General features: G+C 33.3%; 2 protein-coding genes and 2 pseudogenes across 3 annotated transcripts; 1 reads left to right on the forward strand and 3 right to left on the reverse strand.

Annotated features, from left to right (window-relative positions):
• The first annotated feature begins 910 nt into the window (after window positions 1-910).
• LOC147947760 (uncharacterized) lies at window positions 911-1156 on the forward strand. Its single transcript, XM_087496287.1, has one exon. It carries the CDS (start codon window positions 926-928, stop codon window positions 1154-1156), a length of 231 nt encoding a protein of 76 aa, XP_087352413.1. The 5' UTR covers window positions 911-925.
• A 1307-nt stretch (window positions 1157-2463) lies between these two features.
• LOC104777946 (uncharacterized) lies at window positions 2464-4574 on the reverse strand (annotated as a pseudogene).
• A 2469-nt stretch (window positions 4575-7043) lies between these two features.
• Window positions 7044-9154, reverse strand: LOC104779270 (uncharacterized; annotated as a pseudogene). Its single transcript, XR_015594510.1, has one exon. The product of XR_015594510.1 is annotated as an uncharacterized LOC104779270 (transcript).
• Window positions 9155-12592: 3438 nt separating this feature from the next.
• On the reverse strand, window positions 12593-19857 carry LOC104777947 (alanine--tRNA ligase). Its single transcript, XM_010502272.3, has 23 exons — window positions 19375-19857; window positions 18766-19004; window positions 18292-18432; window positions 17799-17945; window positions 17445-17597; window positions 16885-17014; window positions 16614-16710; window positions 16358-16478; window positions 15970-16029; window positions 15821-15871; window positions 15653-15748; window positions 15410-15511; window positions 15150-15272; window positions 14659-14802; window positions 14501-14572; window positions 14336-14411; window positions 14108-14250; window positions 13915-14023; window positions 13649-13836; window positions 13464-13553; window positions 13174-13356; window positions 12905-13084; window positions 12593-12820 (listed from the first exon to the last, which is right to left on the reverse strand). Exons 1-23 carry the CDS (start codon window positions 19676-19678, stop codon window positions 12749-12751), a joined length of 3021 nt encoding a protein of 1006 aa, XP_010500574.2. The 5' UTR covers window positions 19679-19857; the 3' UTR covers window positions 12593-12748.
• Window positions 19858-21958: the final 2101 nt, after the last annotated feature.

Below are 21958 nucleotides of genomic sequence, written 5' to 3' on the forward strand. Positions count from 1 at the left end.
AAAGTGTATTTTGATTGACTGGGCTGATGATGCTGCGAATGTTGCTGAGGGATGTATTATATCGACGGATCCAGATGATGTTGTGAATGGGATTCGTTTAGGTCCTTTAGATTATAAAGTATTGGTTGACACTGCCACTGTACCCGAAGCATTCCTTTGGAGACCTGCTAGTGAAATGTTCACGATTGAAGAATCTGTTGGGCACATGATTGCATGGCCTGCCACGAAGTGTGTTAGTCTAGAACAGTGGGACCAAGAAGATATGGCACCACTTGTAAAGTTTCTATCTTGTTTATTAATTAATAATTTTGTACATATTATAGATCATCTAGAATACTTAAGTGATTTGTTAATGTTTTTCATAGGGCACAAGAACCAATTCTTTGAACAAATGCAAACTACTTGATCTGTCTGACGATGATGTAGTTGTTGCTGAAGGCCGTTGGAACACACAAGATCAAAAAGCTTTGGTGAATGGACTTCCACTCGGACCAGAGGGTGTAAAAGTTTTTGTTGATGTGGTACACGAACCCAACACATTTATTTGGAGGCCTACAAAAGATGTGACATACATAGAGGACTGTGTACTGTCTTTTGTAGCATGGCCTGTCACCAAAGTTGTCTTTGAAAACAACCTAGATGCAACAGGTCAGTTATCTCCTACTCAAAAGTCTGCATCTAAATCGCATAAGACACAAACCTCAGCATCATGCGAGAAGTCTCCAAGAACAGTTCCAAAATCTAATGCAATGGAAACTCAAACAGCTGCACAGTCACCTCTTCAAAGATCTCCGGTAAGCTATATTAATTTATATGTTCTGAGAAGTTGATTATGGTTATGTCTCATTCCTGTAGTAATTGGTTGATATTGTCAAATTGTCAGCGAAAAAATGGAGCTATCAAGGAAAATCAGAAGTGTAAGTTAATGGATATTAGCGGAAGGAAGCGGGTTGTTGCTGAAGGACGGGTGCATTCAACTGATCCAGAGCAAAAGGTACACTGTGTTCGCTTGGGTCCTAACGCTGTGCGAGTTTGGATAGATATAGTCAAGGTAGATGACGCAGCGGTTTGGAGGCCATCAGATGAGATTGAGTATATGAGAGATGCACTTGGTTCATCTATCGCATGGCCAATAGATCAGTTGGTCATCTATTGACTGTTGTCCAGCTAGTTTAAGACTAGTCTTATGTATTTCAAATTTGGAATGTTTTATGTTTTGCATTTTGGATTTGGAATTGTGTTTGGGATGTTATTCAGGATGATTTTGAGATGTTATATAAATGGTTTTTTTCTCTGAAATTACAGATTATATATATTACATATGATAGCATGTTCTACTTTAAAAGATAGCAATAAGTCATCAATATAATAGCAGGAGAAAATTTTTTTATGCAACTACAATAGCAAAAAAAAAGACGTTATATCATAGCAAATAAACTTAGTTATGTAATAAGATAATACAATACGAAAAAGAGTTATGAAAACATAAATTACGGCAATAAATATTTGCTATTGTACAATGGTATATCATAGCACCCAATTTGAGTTGTTAGAAAAAATTAAATTTTTTTATAAATAGTTATGAAAAAATAAATAACGGCATTCAGATATTGCTACGAAAAAACTAAATTAAAACATTTAACTAATGCTATTGTATATGAACTTATTATAGCTTAGAAAAATAAAGCTATCGTAGATGGGGTATCTACCATAGCTGCCGATATCATAGCATTTATGAAATCGCTATGTATTACCTATGATAGCATATTTTCCGAGCTAACAATGTACGTCTTTCTTGTAGTGTTATTCATGTATATTTATTTTATTTTTGAAAGTATGCAATGTTTTAACAAAATAATCTATTATAATCAAATTATTAAATAATTTTTTTTAACTCTCTCTTACCTCCAAAAAAATTGTGATCATTATATTTAGTTCTTGTGATCCAAAATATAATTGTATAAAGATCATTATAATGTTTATTTAATTCAAAAATTTGTAATTTAATGATTTTCTATATAAAACACAATTTGATATTCCATTTCCAAAATTTTACTATAAATAATAAATCGTTAGAATTTTACCTAGCAATATAGCTTAAACTAAGGTGAATATAAAATAGATTAAAAAATAAATTAATCTTTGGGATGTTTTTATTGCATTTTATATGATTTCATAGAAAATTTATTTAATTGATACTTAAAAAATAATTTTGGAATTTGATTATTCAAATGTTTTAGGTAAATTTTGATATTGTATGATTTGAATTAATAAAGTGTATTATTGACATTTACAAAATTTGTTTGTTATATACTATGTATTTTAGGGAGAATTTAAAAAATACATCATTTTCAATCTCATTTTTCAGAAATACCATTTTAAAAAAAATTATTAAAAAATCTTCTCATAAAATTCTAATAGTTTTATGATTATTACATAACTAAAATGAATTAACATAACTAATACAATGAATTAACATAACTAATACAACAACCGCTCGACAATACCTAGTTCAGCTTTATGCAAAAAGCCAAAAATGTTTGTAATGCAAAAAAGCAAGAAGAAAATAAACACTAAATTTCTCCATGTAGCATCCTTAATCATCCCTGGTTTTCAGTCCATCTTTCCATTGGAGAACTCATATCATGGATCGAAGAAACAATCATGTCAGAAATGGTAGGCATAAATATCGAAGTAACAATCGATCGTAAAATAGTCTTTCCCAGACGACTTGACTAGCAAAGTGTCCCCACAACGGCGTTTACATTCAATACACACTGGTCTAGTGTTACCACTGTTGGATAAAATAAGAATACTTTCAGCACCTTCATGCATCCTGATCAAATGGTTTGGTTTCATGTAGACCACAACTCCCAGTAAGGACTCAACGTGAAGAGTGATTGAACAAGAGTTACATGTGTAGAACCACTTTCTCGCATCCATGACTGATTCACAAATCTCGCACCAATACAGGAGATCTGTTGTCTTCTCTTCTCCGCAGCAAAGAGTGAGTGGATGTTTATCGTGCTTGTAGTGAGCTAAACGAGGCAGAGTAGCACACTTGAGACACAAAAAAGTCATGCACTCAATACACTCTAAGAACTTTCTTGAATCTGAAGTACTCTTACAAGCCATGCATTCACCTTGGGTCAAATTGAAGTAGAGAGGGTGATCATGTGGATGGCAGTCATGGATTATAGGATCAGGAAGCAAAGCACACCTTACATCCAGTTGAAATTTGCAACCCTCTTCACAACACGTGTACATGAAACCACAACATTGTCCATCACAACCATTTCACACGAAGAAGCCTAGATCATAATAATGAGATTGAAGCTCGTTGAGATGAGGAGATTGTGAATGGAAGAGGGTGAGTGGGTGCTTGTGAAACGGATGGCATTTCTTGCGTGGAAGGCAAGCACATGTTTCGTGGAGAACAAAATCACATTGGACACAAGTATAGAAGCTATCTGAAACTGTTATCTGAAGGATGCAGGCTTGGCAAAACTTGTTTCCATGGTTGTCATTCCCATGATGAATCTTTAGATAGTGATGGTCATGACTGAAATGTTGTATTGTCTCTTCATCAATCCTCAGGAATGGCTCCATAACTTCTTCTTCTTCTTCTTCTTCACGCACTCCTTCAAGATCTTTCCCATCCCACACTTCTATATTTGTTGCACATTTCGAGTGGACGGCATAGTGGCATCCTTTATTGCAAGAGAATTGACCGTAATTAACGTCAACGAGCTTACGACAAACACCACAAGAGAGCTCATCACCAGAAGGAACAAGGGAGGAAGTGTGAGAGAGGTGATGTTGGTGACGGGTGATCTTAATAACCCGAGGTAAGTAAATACATATTCTGTGGACCATGTAGTTACAAAGCAGACAAGAGTAAACTAAGTCATCGGGAGTGTCAAGTGAAAAGCCACAAGCATCACATGGCAAAAGGAGCGGTCTGGGGAAGAGGGTAAGAGTGTGGTCATGGCTTTTTAGGTTTTCAAGAATGAGAGAGGTGGTGAATCCCTTGCGCATAAAGAATGCAAACTGAAATTGCATATATAGAACAATGATAATATGTTATATCAAAAAAACGAACATACGACTTTGTGTCGCGGGTGTATGTAATATTTTTCCGACAAGATTTGCATCTTTTATGATTCCCATCTGAAGTAGAGTCTTCTTCATCTCCAGGAATATCGTTGTATGATTCAGACGTAACAGCATACCAAATTTCAGGGATGCTAGAGCTATCATAGCGAGGATCTAACAAGATAAGGGTGAGTGGGTGGAGGAGGTGGAAAGGGTGTTTGATTTCTGGAGGAAACAAGTGGCAACCTCTGTGAAATTCTAAATCACAAGTAGCACAATAGTAATAGTACCCATGCCTATACCGAAGGTGTTGTTGACCTTTACAGGAGACGCAGGCGGTGAGCGGGGGATCCAATCTTCGGCAAAGTTTGTGCGGATTTGCTAGATCCGACATACGACACACGCGCTCACTTAATTATGCTTCCTTCCATGGCTGTAGAATCTCAACTATGAATTCTCTTGATTTAGAGATAGACTTGTTTGCCGAGTTTGTACTGAATGCATGAATGGTCATTTATTTTCAGCCAGCTACGTAATAAAGACAAGACAGAGCTAGTATGTGTCAACTTGGTTTACTATTGCTGTTAAAAGTCAAAACTGTATAGAACATTGTCGGTAAATGTCACAGTTATTTTACTTTTGTTATTTTGTGTGAATTGTAACTACAGCCATGGATTAAAGATAGACTTTGCAATGAATGGTCATTTATTTTTGACCAGCTAATCTATACTAATAAAGACAGAGAGCTAGTACTGTATGTGCCAACTTGGTTTACTATTGCCGTCGAGACTGTATAAGTAAATACTACAACATTGTCAGTAAATGTCACGATATTATTATGTTCTTATGAATTAATGAATTGTAAGCTTTTATCATTTGAATTTTTCCATACGTATTGTTAGTAGATTCGTGTTTTTTAACGTTCAATTTACTAATATTCTGTAAGAAAATTGATCGCAACTAGCATTAGCGTTACCGTACTTAAGCAAACTAATAAAATGACGTAAACTAAACATTTGAGTTCAGGATTTAATTAACGGAAGTAAACTAAACATTTCTAGGATTTAGTTTCTCATCTAGAAAACTAATTTTTTTTAGAAATGTGCAATTCAGTTTCAACAATTCAAAAAAAATCTAAAGGAAACATAAGTAAATGGGAAAATTCCCATTTGTAAAATATAAATCTATATAGATGTCAAATTTATTAAGTGGTATACATTGGTCATCTCTTGCATCAACTTTCTTTTCACATTATATTATCTTACTTATAATATATTTATTGATTATGAAGACATATCATAACTATGTTTCATCAATTTCCAATATATATTTTTTTTATCGTTTGAGTGAACATTACTTACTAAACTAGACGTTAAAAAGTCTTAGATAATATACCAACTCTTTGTCGTGAAGTTTCTTTGACAGTGTTGTACTATATGTAAATTTTATTTCCTAAGATTAGTCTAACTTTTTTTTCTTCAATGTATGTATTTATCCAAAAATAGAATTCTTTTTAAATTTTAATTAAAATTCTACAATCTACAATCTATCACTACTATTATAATTATTTTATTAAAAATAATTTTCTCAAAATTTTTCTTAGTATTTTTCACTAATCTTTTTTTTTTTTGGTGTGTGCGTGTGATGTTCAGAATATGTTTTATTTCAAGTAAATTTATACATTTTTCTTAAATATATACATTATTTTAGTTTTTGAACACTTGATTAGTATTTTCTCCTTTTCTGGATGTACTTTTGTTTAACAATTTCACCATTTTTCAATTTTGAAAACGATAAATAACATAGATCACTCAAACTATTTTAAACCAAGAATTGAATAACCTCTGGATTTTAAAAACCTTTAAATTTTTGTGTTTGATTTTATAAAAGCTCATATTTTCTTTATCCTAATAATTGTAACTTTTGAAAGAAATTTTTGTTCCATCAAATATATGATAACTTTATTTGTCCCCAATTTCTAGTCTTTTACAAATATTTACACAATTATTATATGTTATAATAGAAATATCTAATTTTATATTTATGTAATCACTATACATATTTTACTTTGATATTTTCTTTTGGTTGTACTTTTTTCATTTCGTTTTTGATTTATGTTTTAATTTAAATTATTATTTTTATAATAATAAAATATTGCAAAAAAGTGAATTAATTAATGCATTAACTTTAGATTTTATGTTCTTTTGATAATGTGGATTAATTTGCTTAAATTGAAAATTAGAAGTGATGAGCTGGAGGAATGAGAAGAGAAAAAAACTAACTTTATATATATAGATTACAAAAAAATACAAAAAATTAGTATCTTCTTCTTTTCCATTAACAATGTTAGATAGTGAGAACTCATAACTTCCTCTACTCACTACTATTTAGGACAACTATATTCAAGAAAAAAAATACACAATTAAATAAGTAGATTTCTAAATTTCTTTTATTAGTCTTGTTCTTAGATCTATACGGACTTTACAAATTTTGGGACTTCATCAACAATAAAACTCCCTCAGAGACTTTTGTAGACCTTTTATTTAAAGATTCTCTACATAAAACAAAAAAAAACTTTAAATCAAGAAAATCCACTAAAATTAAAGCTAAAGTCTAAAAGTAGCTTAATCAAACCAACTCAATGCTAAAAAAATCGACTATTCTATGTATTTTTCTTATAATTAGGAAATTGGGGAATCAACTAATCTAGGTGTGTATTTTTTTTTTCTCTTATCTTCTTCGATTAACAAGGTTAGGTAAATTATGGTGTGTGTATAGTAGTACTTCTATGTGTTGATGAAGTTCAACCATGCTAATAAAAAATTAAAAGACCAAACATCTTAATCGGTGTGTAGTACTTCTATGTGTTGATGAAGTCAAAACATGCCAAAAAAAAAAAAAACCCAACCATGCATGGTTTTAGCTCTAATTGACTAATACGCAAACACTAAAAAGACGACTTTTCCTTAACGTATGGGGACAACAAGTTAGATACATTAAAAAACTCCAAGTTCAGAAAAAAAAAAAAAAGGAAAATATACACTAAATGTCTTCTTCACGTAGTATCCTTAATTAATCGTCGCTGCTTCAGTACTCATCTTTCTCTTTGGGAGAAGTCCTACAATGGATAATATATATCGAAGAAACACATGGTAGTATAATAGTTTTTCCCAGACGTCTTGACTACCAAAGTGTCCACACAACGGCGTCTACATCCATCGCACACTGGTCTAGAGTTACCACTGTTGGGTACAATATACCAATACTTGTTTCAGCACCTTCATTCATCTTGATCATATGGTTTGGCTTCATGTAGACCTCATCTCCCTCCCAGTAAACAAGTATCATGAAGAGTGACTGAACAAGAGTTGCATGTGTAGAACCACTTTCTTGCATCTATTTCTGATTCACAAATCTCGCACAAGTACTGGTGATCTGTTGTATCCTCTTCTCCGCAGCAAAGAGTGAGTGGATGTTTATCGTACTTGTAGTGAGCCACCAGAGGTATGGTAGCACAAGTAAGACACAGAAAGGACCTGCATTCAATACATTCTAAGTACTTTCTTAATCCGGAGGTCATCTTACAAACCATGCATTTACCTTCGGTCAAATTGAAGAAGAGAGGGTGCTTATGTTGATGGCAGTCAAGGATTATGGGATCATGAAGCGAAGCACACCTTTCATCTAGCTGAAATACACAATCCTTTTCACAACATGTGTACATGAAACCACAGCATTTTCGGCTACAACCATTACACACGAAGAAACCTAGATCATAATATTTGGATTGGAGCTCTTTGATATGAGGATACTGTAAATGGTAGAGGGTGAGCGGGTGTTTGTATAGTGGATGGTGCTTTATGCGAGGAAGGCATGCACATGTTTCGTGGAGAACAAAATCGCACGGGACACAACTATAGAAGCTATCTGAAACTGTTATCGGAAGGATGCAGGCTTGGCAAAACTTGTTTCCACGGTTGTCAGTCCCATGATGGATCTTTAGATAGTGATGGTCATGACTGAAATGTTGTATTGTCTCTTCATCAATCCTCACGAATGGCTCAACATCTTCTTCTTCTTCTTCAGGCACTCCGTCAAGATCTTTCTCATCCCACACTTCATTGTTTGTTGCACATTTCGAATGGACAGCATAGTGGCATCCCTTATTGCAAGAGAATTGACCGTAGTTGACGTCAACGAGCTTACGACAAACACCACAAGAGAGCTCATCACCAGAAGGAACAAGGGAGGAATTGTAAGAGAGTCGATGCTGGTGACGGGTGATTTTAATGACACGAGGTAAGTAGATATATCTTCTATGGACCATGTAGTTACAAATCAGACAAGAGTAAACTGAATCATTTCGAGCGTCAAGTGAAAAGCCACAAGCATCACAAGGCAAAGGGAGTTTTCTTGGAAAGAGGGTAAGAGTGTGGTCATGGCTTTTTAGGTTTTTAATAGTGAGAGGTGGTGAATCCTTTACGCAAAGTGAGTGTAGACTGAAGTTGCAGATAGAACAATGATAATACGTTATATCGGAAAAACGAACATACTTGATGTTGCTGTTATATGTAATATTTTCCCGGTAAGATTTGCATCTTCTGTGATTCCCATCTGAAGCAGAAGCACATTCTTCTTCTTTATCTCCTTCAGATTTAACCTTATTAAAATCCACGGTTAGGCCAAACCAAATTTCAAGGATCTCAGAGTTATCAAGATCATGATCAAAGAAGGTGAGGGTGAGCGGGTGGTGAAGGTGGAAAGGGTGTCTGATCTCTGGAGGAAACAAGTGACAGCCTTCGTGAAATTCAACATCACAAGTTGCACAATAGTAATAGTACTTACGCCTATTCCCAACATATTGTTGGCCTTTGCAAGAGATGCAGACGGTGAGCGGTGGATCCCATCGTCAGGAAAGTTTGTGAGGTTTTGCAAAATCAGACATACGACACAAGGACTTGCTCTTGCTTCTTCCCATGGCTGTAGATCGAGTCTCAACTTCTTGCTTCAGAGATAGACTTTTTTTTCTTGAATTTAATTGGAGAGATAGAATTGTGTAACTCACTTTGTAATGAAATGAATGGTCATTTATTTTCAGCCAGCTAATACATAATAAAGACAGACTGAGAGCTGTGGTATACTGCCAACTTGGTTTACTATTTCTACCAAAAAAAAACTTGGTTTACTATTGCCGTCAAAGTCAAAACTGTATAGAACATATATTATAGATTTGGTATTATGTGTGAACTGTTAAATCATAAGTGTTTATCATTTGAATTTATCCACATGTTTTTGTAGTAGTTTTAAAGTTCTTTACAGATCGTCCGCTACTAGCAATTACGTTACCGTCGTATGTACATCTTACGGGACAAAACCACAATAACGTAAACTAAAAATTTTAGTTTAGGATTTTAGGATTCAGTAATCAAAACATTTTTAGGATCGAGTCTTTCATGTACGAGTAAAAATATCACTGTTTCTAGAAATGTGCAATTCAGTTTCAACCATCCAGAACATCTATAAAACTATTAAAAGAAAAATAAGTCAATTAATTCTGCTTTATGCCTTTTATTTTCAGATGGCAACTAAAACCGACCGGGCCATAAATCTACTTAGCCAAATTCTGAACAGCAAGTCCTAAACAAAGAAAAGTGATAGTATAGCTATATATACATTTATAAAATAAATCCTCAAGTTGACACTTATTTACAGGCATATCATTGACATTAAATAATTAATTTAATAACCAAATTAACTCTACTTATATATGATATCTTTTATAGAAACTAATTTTTTTTAAAGCTAACAAACATAATTGTAAATATATACATATTTTATTTCCTTATTTTATAAGAAGGTAAGTGAAGAGGTGCTGTTCTTTAAAAATTTGATAAAAAGTGACTTTTAGCCTCACATACTATATTTTACTTTCACGGGTTTCATATGATGAGTTTTTGCGGATTAAAAATCTTTGAACATATTGCGTGATCCGCCTAGCATGGTGGGTTTGGACTATAGAACCAATACTAAAATTATTTGTTTATTTCATATACTATAGATTTGTAGTCATAGTTTAGAAAATTAACTTACAAATTATTTCGTATATGAACTACAAAATATTACACATACTACAACATTTTCTTAATATTTCAAAAAAAAAAAAATTGTATACACATAAAAATAGACACTAACTTACCATATAGGCATATATCTCTGTTTAATAATAGATAACAAAACTAAGTGTTTTAAAATTTTATATTCTATCTAGTAACAAATTTAATGTAATTAGGTTATAAATTGTATAAAACGTAAGAAGAAAAAAAATATTCTAAATAAAATTATAAATTAATTAGAGAAAATTTAATTAATTGGGAATTTGAAAACTAAATAAATTAAAAATATTATTTATAATATAGTCATGCGTGTTACTACCGTGGGTGAAAACCTAGTACAATAATAAAGTTTGAAAACAAAACCATTTGAACCCAAACTGACAGTCTCACAAGTGGATACATCAATAAGTCACCTTGACTGAAGAGTGATACCACAAATTCCATCACAAATGATAACATCAACAGATTCTTGAACATCTAAAAATTTACATGAACTACGAAATCTCTTAAAATTTAGAAATCTATTTACCATTGCAGCGATCATATCATACCATTTTGGTATATTTTTTCCATGAACTCTATCATTCATGACTTGACCATTATAATATCATATTGATGCCATTATCTCCAAACCAGAGAAGGAACTCAAAACCATCTTGTATACATATCATGGTAAAATTAGATGAATATCATAATTATATTTTTCTTAATTGTTTACCATAGGTCTGATGTTTTAAATTTAAAACATGAAATACGTATTCACAAGTGCACCCATTATGTGCAAGGTAATAATGTATTGAATCTAGAAAGACCAAAACGATCCAAAAATAATAATCATCCTAACTTTCAAAGAAGGAGATAAACAAACAATTTAGAAATTAGAGTTAATACTCCGCCAAATTTTGTAATGCAATAATATTAGCAGAAATACCTTAAAAGAACACTAAAACAATTTTTATACAACCTCTACAAACTTCACAAATAATATAGTTGACACAATTACAAAAAAAAAAAACCAAAACTTAATTAAATAATATTTAAACTCATGTGCTTAGACGACTAGTTGGTCTTACTTTGTATCGACCATCCATTACTTTCAAACCGTAAACATAATTAAGAATTTTCGCCACCGTTTTAGAAAACCTCTTTGAAGTCACTGATAAAATTTCTACAGCATAGCACTTGAGTAAATAAATGATGTCATAAGATCCGTGAACGGTAGCCCAAATGATATTTCTAGTCTGTTTCAGAATCCAAACGAGATCCTATAAGAAAGCCGTTGATTATGATATTTTATTTTCTAATCTATTTCAAAACTCAAGTGATATTTTTGGAACATAGTGTTATTTTTGGATATTTGGAGATACAATGTGCTAAATTTAGAAACAATTTTTTTTTTTGCGAAAATTTCCATAATACTAAAGCTAAATAAAAACAAATAATACATAAAAAGGTCTAAAATTTATCTTGTGTTCACTCATAGAGTGGATAAAATTTAGTGTTGTTAATTGATTTTAGTTAATTCGTTTTTTATTTATTATTATTATTATTAATTATAAGTAATAAATATATAATGAATTAATATTAAAAATAGTATTTTTTATGTAAAAAAAAAATTTGATTAGGTGGATGTTGTGGGAGAAGGAGAACTGAGCAAAGTTAAGAACTATTTTTCTTTTATTTCCTAACATGTCCATGTTACATTTGTGACAGTAGACATTACGAATGAGTCTTTCATGTACGAGTAAAAATATCAACTGTTGTGCAGTTCAGTTATAACCAGCCAGCTTTATGCCTTTTATTAGGTCTGAGACTTCGGTTATTTCGGTGAATTTGGTTCAGTTATTTCGGTTTTTCGGTTTTTTTGAGTTTTGAAAATCTTACCGAATTGAACCGAAATATATTTCGGTTCGGTTATTTTGGTTTCTCGGTTAATTCGGTTTTAAAATTTCAAAACCGAAATTAACCGAAATTTGATTAAAACATGAAAAAATCAGATTTTTCGGTTATTTAGAGATAATTTCGGGTTTTTCGGTTTTATTTCAAATAATTCGGTTTTTTCGGTTATTTTAGAATAAATTTCGGTTTTATTAGTTTTTTCCTAAAAAAAATTAAAAAAATTTTTTTTAAAAAAATTAAAAAAAAAAAATAAATCAGTTAACCGAAAACCGAACCGAAATAACCGAAATATTTCGGTTTCTTGAAAAAAAAAAATATACCTATCGGTTCAGCCGCCATAACCAAAACCGAACCGAACACCAAAAATATCGGTTCGGTTCGGTTTAAAATCTCAGGGCTACCTTCTATTTTCAGATGGCAACTAAAACCGACCGGGCCATAAATCTACTTAACCAAATTCTGAATAGCAAGTCGGCAACCATTCCTAAACAAAGAAAAATGATAATATAGTAATAAAATTTGAAAACAAAACCATAGTCTCACAACTGATAACATCAAGAGATTCTTGAACATGTATAAAACGGTATACAATGAAATTAACTAGGTAGAAGTTACCCTGCCCATACAGAACTTGGACCAAATCAGTTGAGTTTCATTGATGCAAATGATGCAGCCATATCCAAAGCCGCGTGCACCTGGGAAGCATCCGTTCCCTGAAACCAAAACAACATGTTAAAAGATTGAGAGCTCTTTGTGGAGAATACTGCATTGGAGACTAAAGAGAAAAGGACTCGTACCTGTCCTGATGCAAGACCACCTTTCCCTTTCCCGCATCGGCCTTTTAGAGGACCCAATGCAGTTGTCAACCATTCTGCGACGTCTAGCTGCTTGAACTGATCTGATTTGTCTGGGACTCCTGCACACACAACCGCCTTATTTGTGCCTTCATCTGTGCTGAACACCATTATCGACATTCCCTGCAAGGTTCATCAAAAAACCTTCATTTAACTTTCTTGATTTCTATGAATAGATGGTACAAGTGATGCTGTAAGAAAATGCGGATTACCTTCTTTTCCATGACTTTTGAAACCGCCTCTCGCACAGCTGCTGCATCAAGACCCACATCTAGCTGGATTATGCAGAAAGTCTTCCCATTTGATGCTGCAGACTCCGCCGCCTCTGTTGCTACTTTGACAGATTTCTTCAGGTTTTCTTCCGCTATTCTCTTCTGAGCTTTTTTTACTTCATTCTGCAAAGTTGAAAAACGATAATTGCCATTTCAATATTCCTCTGATCAGAAAACCACACCGAAATCTAGACAAAGTAGCGGACTGTAGGACTGGAAGAGCTTATAACCTGAAGCGAAGCAATCTTAGCCCTGATATCTGCCTTTTTAGCTGCTGGGATAACTGCCGTGTCTACTTGGCTTTTCAAAGCAGAAACTTTCTGTAGATTTGCAAATATGAACACATAAGTTTTACATGAATTCAAGTTAAGGTATTGTCTTAGTCAATTATTGACAGAGAAGAGAGGGAGAAAACCTTTTCCAATGCACTTCCCTCTGCCACGGACGCATCCTCTACTTCTTTTTCAAGTAAGGAAGCCGCATTCAATGCTTTAAAGGCACATTCAGTAGTTACAGCAGTTACCCTACGAATACCTTTAGCAATTCCCTCCTCCGATAGAAGTGCAAACGCTTTGGCTTCGCGGGTGTTTGTTATGTGGGTTCCTGGAAGTTTCAAAATAACCCAATCTCAATATTCTATCCTGAAAGTAATATCTTGGTCACAATAGCTTGGAAACCGACCTCCACAAAATTCTGAAGAAAGCAATGACCATTCATTGTTTTCAGGATCAGCCAAGAGATCTTCAACTTGTCTCCCAATTGACACCACTCTGACAGGATCAGGGTAGACCTAAATAGAGTAAGAGAGAACATTTTAACAATTCATAGAAACCAAATTAATAAGGTATAGAAAGATATCTGATGGACAGCTTACTTCTCCAAACACTGCTCTTAGACCTTTGATGCGCTTGGCTTCAGAAAGCACTGCTTCCTTGGAAAATACATCCAATTCATCCTTGATCTGTTTATTCACTATCAATTCGATCTTTCTCAAATCTTCAGGAGCAACCGGCTTGCCTACTCGAAATTACGGAACCCATCAGACAATTATAGTGCCATCCACAACCACATCAAAATAAAAATTACTCATTGAAGAATGTACCGTGGGAAAAATCAAATCGCAGTTTTTCAGGAAGAACTATTGATCCCTTCTGATCAATATGATCCCCCAACACTTCCTGAATTCATTGGAGATGATTTTTTTGAGAACCAATAAAAAAAATAGTAAATCACCGCCTAGGTAACTTAAATTATAGAAATTGAATACCTTCAGGGCATAATTCAACATATGTGTACAAGTATGATTAGGAGCGATGAGTTTACGTCTCTCATAGTCAACCTATCGCATGGATCAGAAGGTGGAAACAATTTAGATAGTACCAAATATGTTGAATGAGACAAACACTGTTTGACGCTGAGAGTTACCTTGCAAATCACTTTATCCCCCACAGATACCTCTCCAGTTGCTTCAGAAAGATACCCAATATGAATAACAAAGCCCCCAAATATTTGGACATTGCATACATTGAATGTACCAAATGAGCCTTCTATAAGTCCCGTGTCAAAAATCTATTGCCAGAGCAAAAATGTTAAGAGGCACAGATTTTATATACATATGAATCAAAAGCTGGACCTTAATGGATATGAATTCTAAATATATATGCCATTGTCAACAACTACTTCAGAAAATAGTTTGCAAAACCAATCATAACTATATCATGGTATTTGTCAGCCGATAAATAAAGTCAAACGATGCAGTTCTGATATGATAGTGTTCACGGTGCTACTGCAAGGTCTAAGTATATATGCATGTCCAAGATGAACAAAAATGAAGACTGCATTTCATGCCACCAGTCATATGATTATAAATGAAAACAATCAGCAAACTAAATTACATATAAAAGAAAACCTATTACCTGACCACCCTGCTCAGCATAGAAACTAGTAGACTCCAATACTAGTCCCACGTTATCACAAGCAGCTGAACTTTTCAGGAAAGAGGAGCCAGTGTAGATTGCCTTTAGTTCACTCTCGTGATCCTGTAGGTAATTTCTCAATAATGGATTATTTGAAGTAAAATCCATTTACCACTCTTTGCCCTAACTTGATCAATTCTACGCCAACAATAGAACAATTCAAGTGCAACAAGCAAGTTTTCTGAAATTATAGGACAAACCTGGAACCAAATGTACTTAAAAGAATCATCTGTTGCTGACACACCATTCTTGTGCAATGTTGATGTAGCATCAGCATCCATAACAATGGTGCCACCAGCTTGCTACCAAAAGTTGGCATTAAAAGATTAGTTAAAGTTTTGCCCAAAAAAAAAAAAAAAAAAAAGATTAGTTAAAAGATAACCTTAGCATCCAAGACTCTATCAAAGACTCTATAGGAATGTAAATAACGAAAATTGAAACACCTTATTCTGGGCACTTCTTGATCTTTCCCTCGCCTCATCCATGGCTTTGTTGAAACCATCAACATCAACCAGCAACCCTCTTTCTTCCGCCATTAACTGAAACGCGAGAATAGAAGTTAAAAAAAATTAACACAAACTTTCAGAAATAAATATGAATGACTTAAGTACCTGAGTCAAATCTATCGGGAAACCATATGTATCCCATAACACAAAAGCATCCTGCAAAGAGAAGACAGTATGTTGAGATGGAATTCAAACAACAGTGATGGATATACTACAACAGTTAACATATATCACATATATAAGTAGAGACGCACCTCTCCACTCAGTGTATTTCCCTGAACCGCCTGCCCAGCTTTCCGAAACTTCTCAATTCCCTGCCGTGAAAATTTATAATCAATCTAACTGTTCTTATACTCACCTATATAACATTGAAAATGTAAGGACAAACAGGTCAAACGAAGTTTTTTTTTTTTCAGAAAAAGGCTCCCTATAGACAATGGTATGCTGAATTATGTCCAACCAACATCATTAAAACTGAACAATGGTGCAATTGGAAACAATATATACAAAAAAAAAAAGCTGTCATTAATATTGAAGCTGTGAATTGTAATCAAATCTTCAGAGCGAAGAGTTAGTACAGCCCAGAACAAAAAAATAAGATAAAGGTTTAAAGGTGTGACGCAAATTAAATCCAGCCCTCACCTTCGCCAAGGTTTTGCAAAAGCTTTCTTCCTCTTCTTTTATTATCTCTGTGATCTTTTTCTCATGTTCCTTCAACTCTGTAAAGACATCGCCCATCACCCGAATAACAGAACTTACAAGCCTAGAGGTGAAAAGCACAAACTGATCAGTGAAAAAAAAAAACGAGCTAAGATATGTACCAAAACATGCTGCATTTGAAAAGATACACTACAACGACCATACAACAAGTCAACAACGATCAAACCTAATTTCCTACCCGTTGAAAAACCCTTCTTCAGCTTTTAGGATCTCCTTTCCATAGCGAACTGCTCGACGGAGAATACGCCGCAGAACATACTCACGGCCCTCATTACCTGCAAAAGAGAGTATATCAGATGGTATTTGTTAAAAATTACAAGAAAGAATGAATCTCTATTTGTATACCATAATAGCTGAACTGAGGAAGGAAATGAATCACTTTTTGCTGAACACGTTTGTGTTTTTTATAACCATCCAAATGTAATCGAGAGAAGAAACCAAGAACATACCAGGACGAGAGCCATCCGCAATAGCAAATGATAGGGTCCTAATATGATCAGCAACCACTCTATATGCCATGTCAACTCTGTCGACATCTTCCAGACCAACTTTTCCAGAATATGGCCTAGCTCCAGTGGCCTAAAAATGTGAAAGCATTAACACCTAAACTTAAGATTCACAACAACTAGGGGAAAAGGACCAATCGGAGGTTTTTATTTCATTCTAACTGAGAAAGATACAGAAAGTGACAAAGGTAACAAGGAAATGATCGCCAGGATACCCATCCAAGAATGTCTTTATCACTGAATCCAAATTTACTAAACCAGAAATAATTGAAAACAATTTTGACAGAGTGTCGGAATGGAGAATTAACTACAACCTCTTATAGATCAAAGAGGAAAAGATGACTATAAACGCCGTAGAAGACCCATCAACCACTTGACAATAGATGAACTAAAATGGTGATAGTATTAAATAGGCGACAAAAGCATCCTTAAGAGGAGCCACACAAAAGTAACTCAATATCTTAAAAACTGTCATGAAATTGTAACCAGGTTTAACAAATTACCTTTTGAATGTCATCAAAGATAGGCATGAACACATCTGTATCATAGTTGCTCATTTTGTTCTGAAGAACAGAAGTCAACCTCTCGAAGCCCATTCCGGTATCAACATGCTTAGCAGGCAGAGGTTTTAGCGAGCCATCACTTTCTCTGTTGAACTATTTTACAAAAAATAACCATATAAATTACAGCCCCGTCAGAGAAAACAGTTGAGAATATAACAGGAAAGCTAAAGAAGCAAAAACAATCTTGCTAACTGCACAATATAGAGTTTCAGCAACGAAATCTATTACCACGACACCCAGATATAGAGTAGTAAAATGGAACTAAATTTCAATTGGGACAGAGAGGGTTTGTACCTGAATAAAGACAAGATTCCATATTTCTAAACATGTTGGATCGTCATTGTTAACTAAGGATGCAGCATCACGGTTACCGACACGATCATAATGTATTTCAGTACAAGGTCCACAGGGACCTGTGTCACCCATTTCCCAGAAATTATCCTGCAGTTTGATAAAAAGTTAAATGAAAGAAAAACAGCATTATATGATTCTTAGATTTACATTTGCTAGAATTTTTGACTGGAAATCATAAACAATGGTCTTTTTAGCCTGCCAACTACCAAAACTTGACAGTGTATAAACTTGACTGTCGTTATCATTGACAAAGCGATTTTTCAGTATATACAAGAGCATTGGTGACAATATAAAGGCAATTGAATTTGATAAAATATCTGACTTTGCTGTAACGCTTTTCACATAACACTGGAAATATTTAACAAAAATGAAATGTTGTTCAATTTTACTTGGTTTCAAAATCATGTTTATGGGAGTAGTGAAGCAAACATACTTTGCAACCAAAGGGTAGTACACGTCCAGGTGGAAGAAACTTCAACCATATATCTCTAGCCTCATTATCGGGTTGAAGGCCAGCTTTCTCATCACCGCCAAAATAGGTAGCGTAAATTCGATCAGTCGGTAGCCCATAGACCTGAGGCATGAAAACAGGGAGGTCTGTGTCATCATCTATTAGTGAAATATACAAACCAACGGAGAGAGAATAATAACAAAATAAAATTATGAAATAATGTGGCAGGATATCTCAATGAGAAGCACAGACTAATGAAAACAGAAGAATCACTTTACAAAATTGTGGCATACTGTCGAAGGGAGGGAGATAATAGTTCACTGAAAATCATGCACATTTTCTTAAATCAAGTAAACAAAGACAAATGTCCCTTTTCTGAATCTGTAGGAAGAAAAATATACTCTTTGATCCATAAGATAAGGTATTGCAAAAGAAGATGGCAGTGGTTCTAATTACCTTAGTTAAGAGCTCCCAAGCCCATCCAATAGCTTCGTTCTTGAAATAATCTCCAAATGACCAGTTACCAAGCATTTCGAAGAAGGTGTGATGGTAAGTATCTTTGCCGACATCGTCCAAATCATTATGCTTTCCACCAGCACGAATACACTTTTGAGTGTTACATGCCCGAGTTAGCTTGCTGAGCTCCGTATTTGGGTCGGCGGTTCCCAAAAATATAGGCTTATACTGGTTCATTCCTAGAAAAACAGAGAAGTTTCGAAGTCATTCGTTTATCTAGTTGTGGCCAGACGCATCAAGATAAATTAACATACATAGTTAAGAATCAATAACAGGAAATTGAGATATGAATAATCGATCCTAACTTATAAAGGTCTTACAAACTTCGGCCAAAACTAAACAATTGAAGAATGAACAAGTCCTCAAGCATAAAAGACAAAAGAGATCAGAACAAAGCGCTCCACCGAACTTATCAACGAAATACCAATTCGAGATAAAACCAACTCAATAGAATCTGAATTCCGTAGATCAACTAAAGATTAATTCCCAGTTTCATCGGCAAAAACAGATAAAACAAATCAAGTATTTGGCAATCAAAGTTTTTCGTACCAGCGTTAGCGAAGAGAAGAGTAGGATCATTATGAGGAACAACGGGGCTCGATGGCCAGAACTTGTGGCCTTTGCCTTTGAAGAAATCGAAATAAGTATCCCTGACTCTCCTCGCTGGCCACTGAATCTCCGATGGTTCGGAACCCGGCATGACTGCGACGGAGGAAGACGTCGACGAAGAGTAAGAGGAAGAAAAACGGAAGTGAGAGAGAAAAGGGCGGCGGAGATGGGAAGAGTAAGAAACCCTAGACGGAGGCTTGGTTGAGGATATCAGAACAAAGGCTGCTGCGTTCACTAATCTCATTCAAACCCAATAAGGCCCTTTCTTCTCTCTCTCCTCTTGTCCTATCTATTTTCTACCGTTAAATTTATTTAATCCGATTCCTTTTCCGTCAGATATATTATTTTAAGTAAAACATTTTAAAAAACACGAGAGAGAAAAATGTCGTTCGGTGATAGGTGAAAAAACTGAACTTGTGATATGCATTTACGATTTTCCTTAATTTTACGAATTACGTGTGAAAACCGTAAAATTCTATATTTTATTTTTTTCAACTTTTAATATATATATTTTTCAAAAATAATTGTTCTAGAGGTTTTAGGTTATAGGTTATTATTTTCTAATTCTAACTACTATAAGTTGGAGTATGGGGAAAAACCTACTAAAGTACCCCAATTTCACAAACAAACTTTATATGTTCATGCATTTGCATTATTCTTTGTCAACAATATATATATATATATATATATATTACTAAATCTATCTCGTAAATTTACTAATTTCATCTAAAATAATATCTAAAAAATAAAAACTAAATTAATTTATTATAAAAATATAAATTAATCCACCATTTCTATATGCTATATTATGACATATCACAATTGTCCACATGATCTCAATATGTAAAACTATCGTTGAATGAAAACGGATAAGATTTTATCAATTGACATTCTGCCTCAGATAGTCTTGTCATGTTTTGTTGAATGCTTGCAAACCCAACCCAATATCTATGGTGGGATGTGTACTCTACTACTCCTTCAAAATCCATTACTAGCATACAAAATTTATCACCCATCATTTATCATAACCCACTTTGTACAACATTATTAGATGTACTCACATCAAAAGGATGATTACTGGTTAGAGTTGTTGTTGTATAAAATGTCAATGATAACCTTCTGTCAAATCATATAATTAAGGCGGTTGGTTCTTAAAATCAAATTTTGCAATTTCACTTATTTTTATTTATTTAAACACTAGGTTTTAACCCGCGTTACACCGCGGTACTATGTTTTTGTAATCAAAAATTAAATAAAAAATTATGTTGTTTTGTTCATTATTTTTAGTAGTATTTCATATGTCCTATAAAATTTATACAGTTTTAATTTTGGATGAATTTTTTTTTCTACTTTAGAATAGTTTTATATTGTGTTTTGGTTGAAATATGTGTTTAACATTTATAATTTAAGTTTTACTGTTTTAGTTTTGCAAATAAATTTATTAGATGTAAGAAAATTTAAATTTTATGTTAATATCGATCCAAAACCGTCCCGCTATATAACCCCGTCCCATTGTATATATTTTAAAAACATAATAAAATATTATATGTGGTATAAATTGTCCTAGGAGGTTTATACACTTTGACTAAAAATGAATTAAACACTTTGACTAAAAATGAATTAAACATAAATTGTCCTAGGAGGTTTTAAAATATTTTTGAAGTATTATATAAAGTTCTAGTATAGAAATGTTACTTACTATAGTTATAAAGGAATCAAAAACCAATTCAAATCTACGATTATATAAAATTAAGAATTATAACTATTATAAAAAAAAGAAAAAAAAACGAATATAATCAATGAGAAATAGAAAAAGAAACATAAGTATAACAAAAACAACCGGAAAACCTAATGTTTCTCTGCTTTTGTATTCATCATATTGTTCACATATATATATATATTTATTACAAACAATACCATTTTTAAAAACTATTAAAGCTTCACACATACATGAAATAAATAAAAAGAATCAAAACTGAGAAAAAGAAAACTGATCTCCGAGTGAATCATAGTTTTATTGAAAAACGTTTTAATGATAATAGAAGGTGAACTCTATATTGCTAAAATGAATACAATAGTTGTTGTATTTACAATTTATTTATAGAGGTAGTTATGGTTAGGAGAATAATTTTTGGTGAGCAAGTTAGAATATTAAAAATCTTTTTATCATATATTCTCGATTAGAATTTAGAAATCTAGAGAGTTGGTAGAGAGATTTTTGTAATTTAATTTAACTAAAAGATTTTCTAAATATTGAACTTTTAGTGTAAAATATATAAGGATCAATTATGTAAATAAATTTTTAGATGAATTAATATATTGATTAGAATGAGGTTGAATTACAATAGTCAAGAGTGTTAAAAATCTCTCATATATAAAGTATAAACCAAAAAGAACATAAGAAAGAAAACTGTGTATTGAACCGAGGATTTTAAGAGATTTTGGGGGTATTCTTAAACCAAAAAGAACATAGGAAAGAAAACTGCGTATTATACTGAGGATTTTAAGAGATTTTGGGGGTATT

This window comes from Camelina sativa, chromosome 3 (genome assembly GCF_030686135.1).
Source record: "Camelina sativa cultivar CO46 ecotype springtype chromosome 3, ASM3068613v1".
Classification (NCBI taxonomy): Eukaryota; Viridiplantae; Streptophyta; class Magnoliopsida; order Brassicales; family Brassicaceae; genus Camelina; species Camelina sativa.

What these genes read in the sequence shown, in the direction of transcription:
- LOC147947760 (XM_087496287.1), top strand. Translation starts at nt 926, where the DNA reads ATGGATATTAGCGGAAGGAAGCGGGTTGTTGCTGAAGGACGGGTGCAT.
- LOC104777947 (XM_010502272.3), bottom strand. Translation starts at nt 19,678, where the DNA reads ATGAGATTAGTGAACGCAGCAGCCTTTGTTCTGATATCCTCAACCAAG. An exon ending in TCTTCTCTTCGCTAACGCTG is followed by an intron (nt 19,005 to 19,374) that starts GTACGAAAAACT and finishes CTGTTTTTCTAG; the next exon opens with GAATGAACCAGTATAAGCCT. An exon ending in TACTACCCTTTGGTTGCAAA is followed by an intron (nt 17,946 to 18,291) that starts GTATGTTTGCTT and finishes ATCAAACTGCAG; the next exon opens with GATAATTTCTGGGAAATGGG.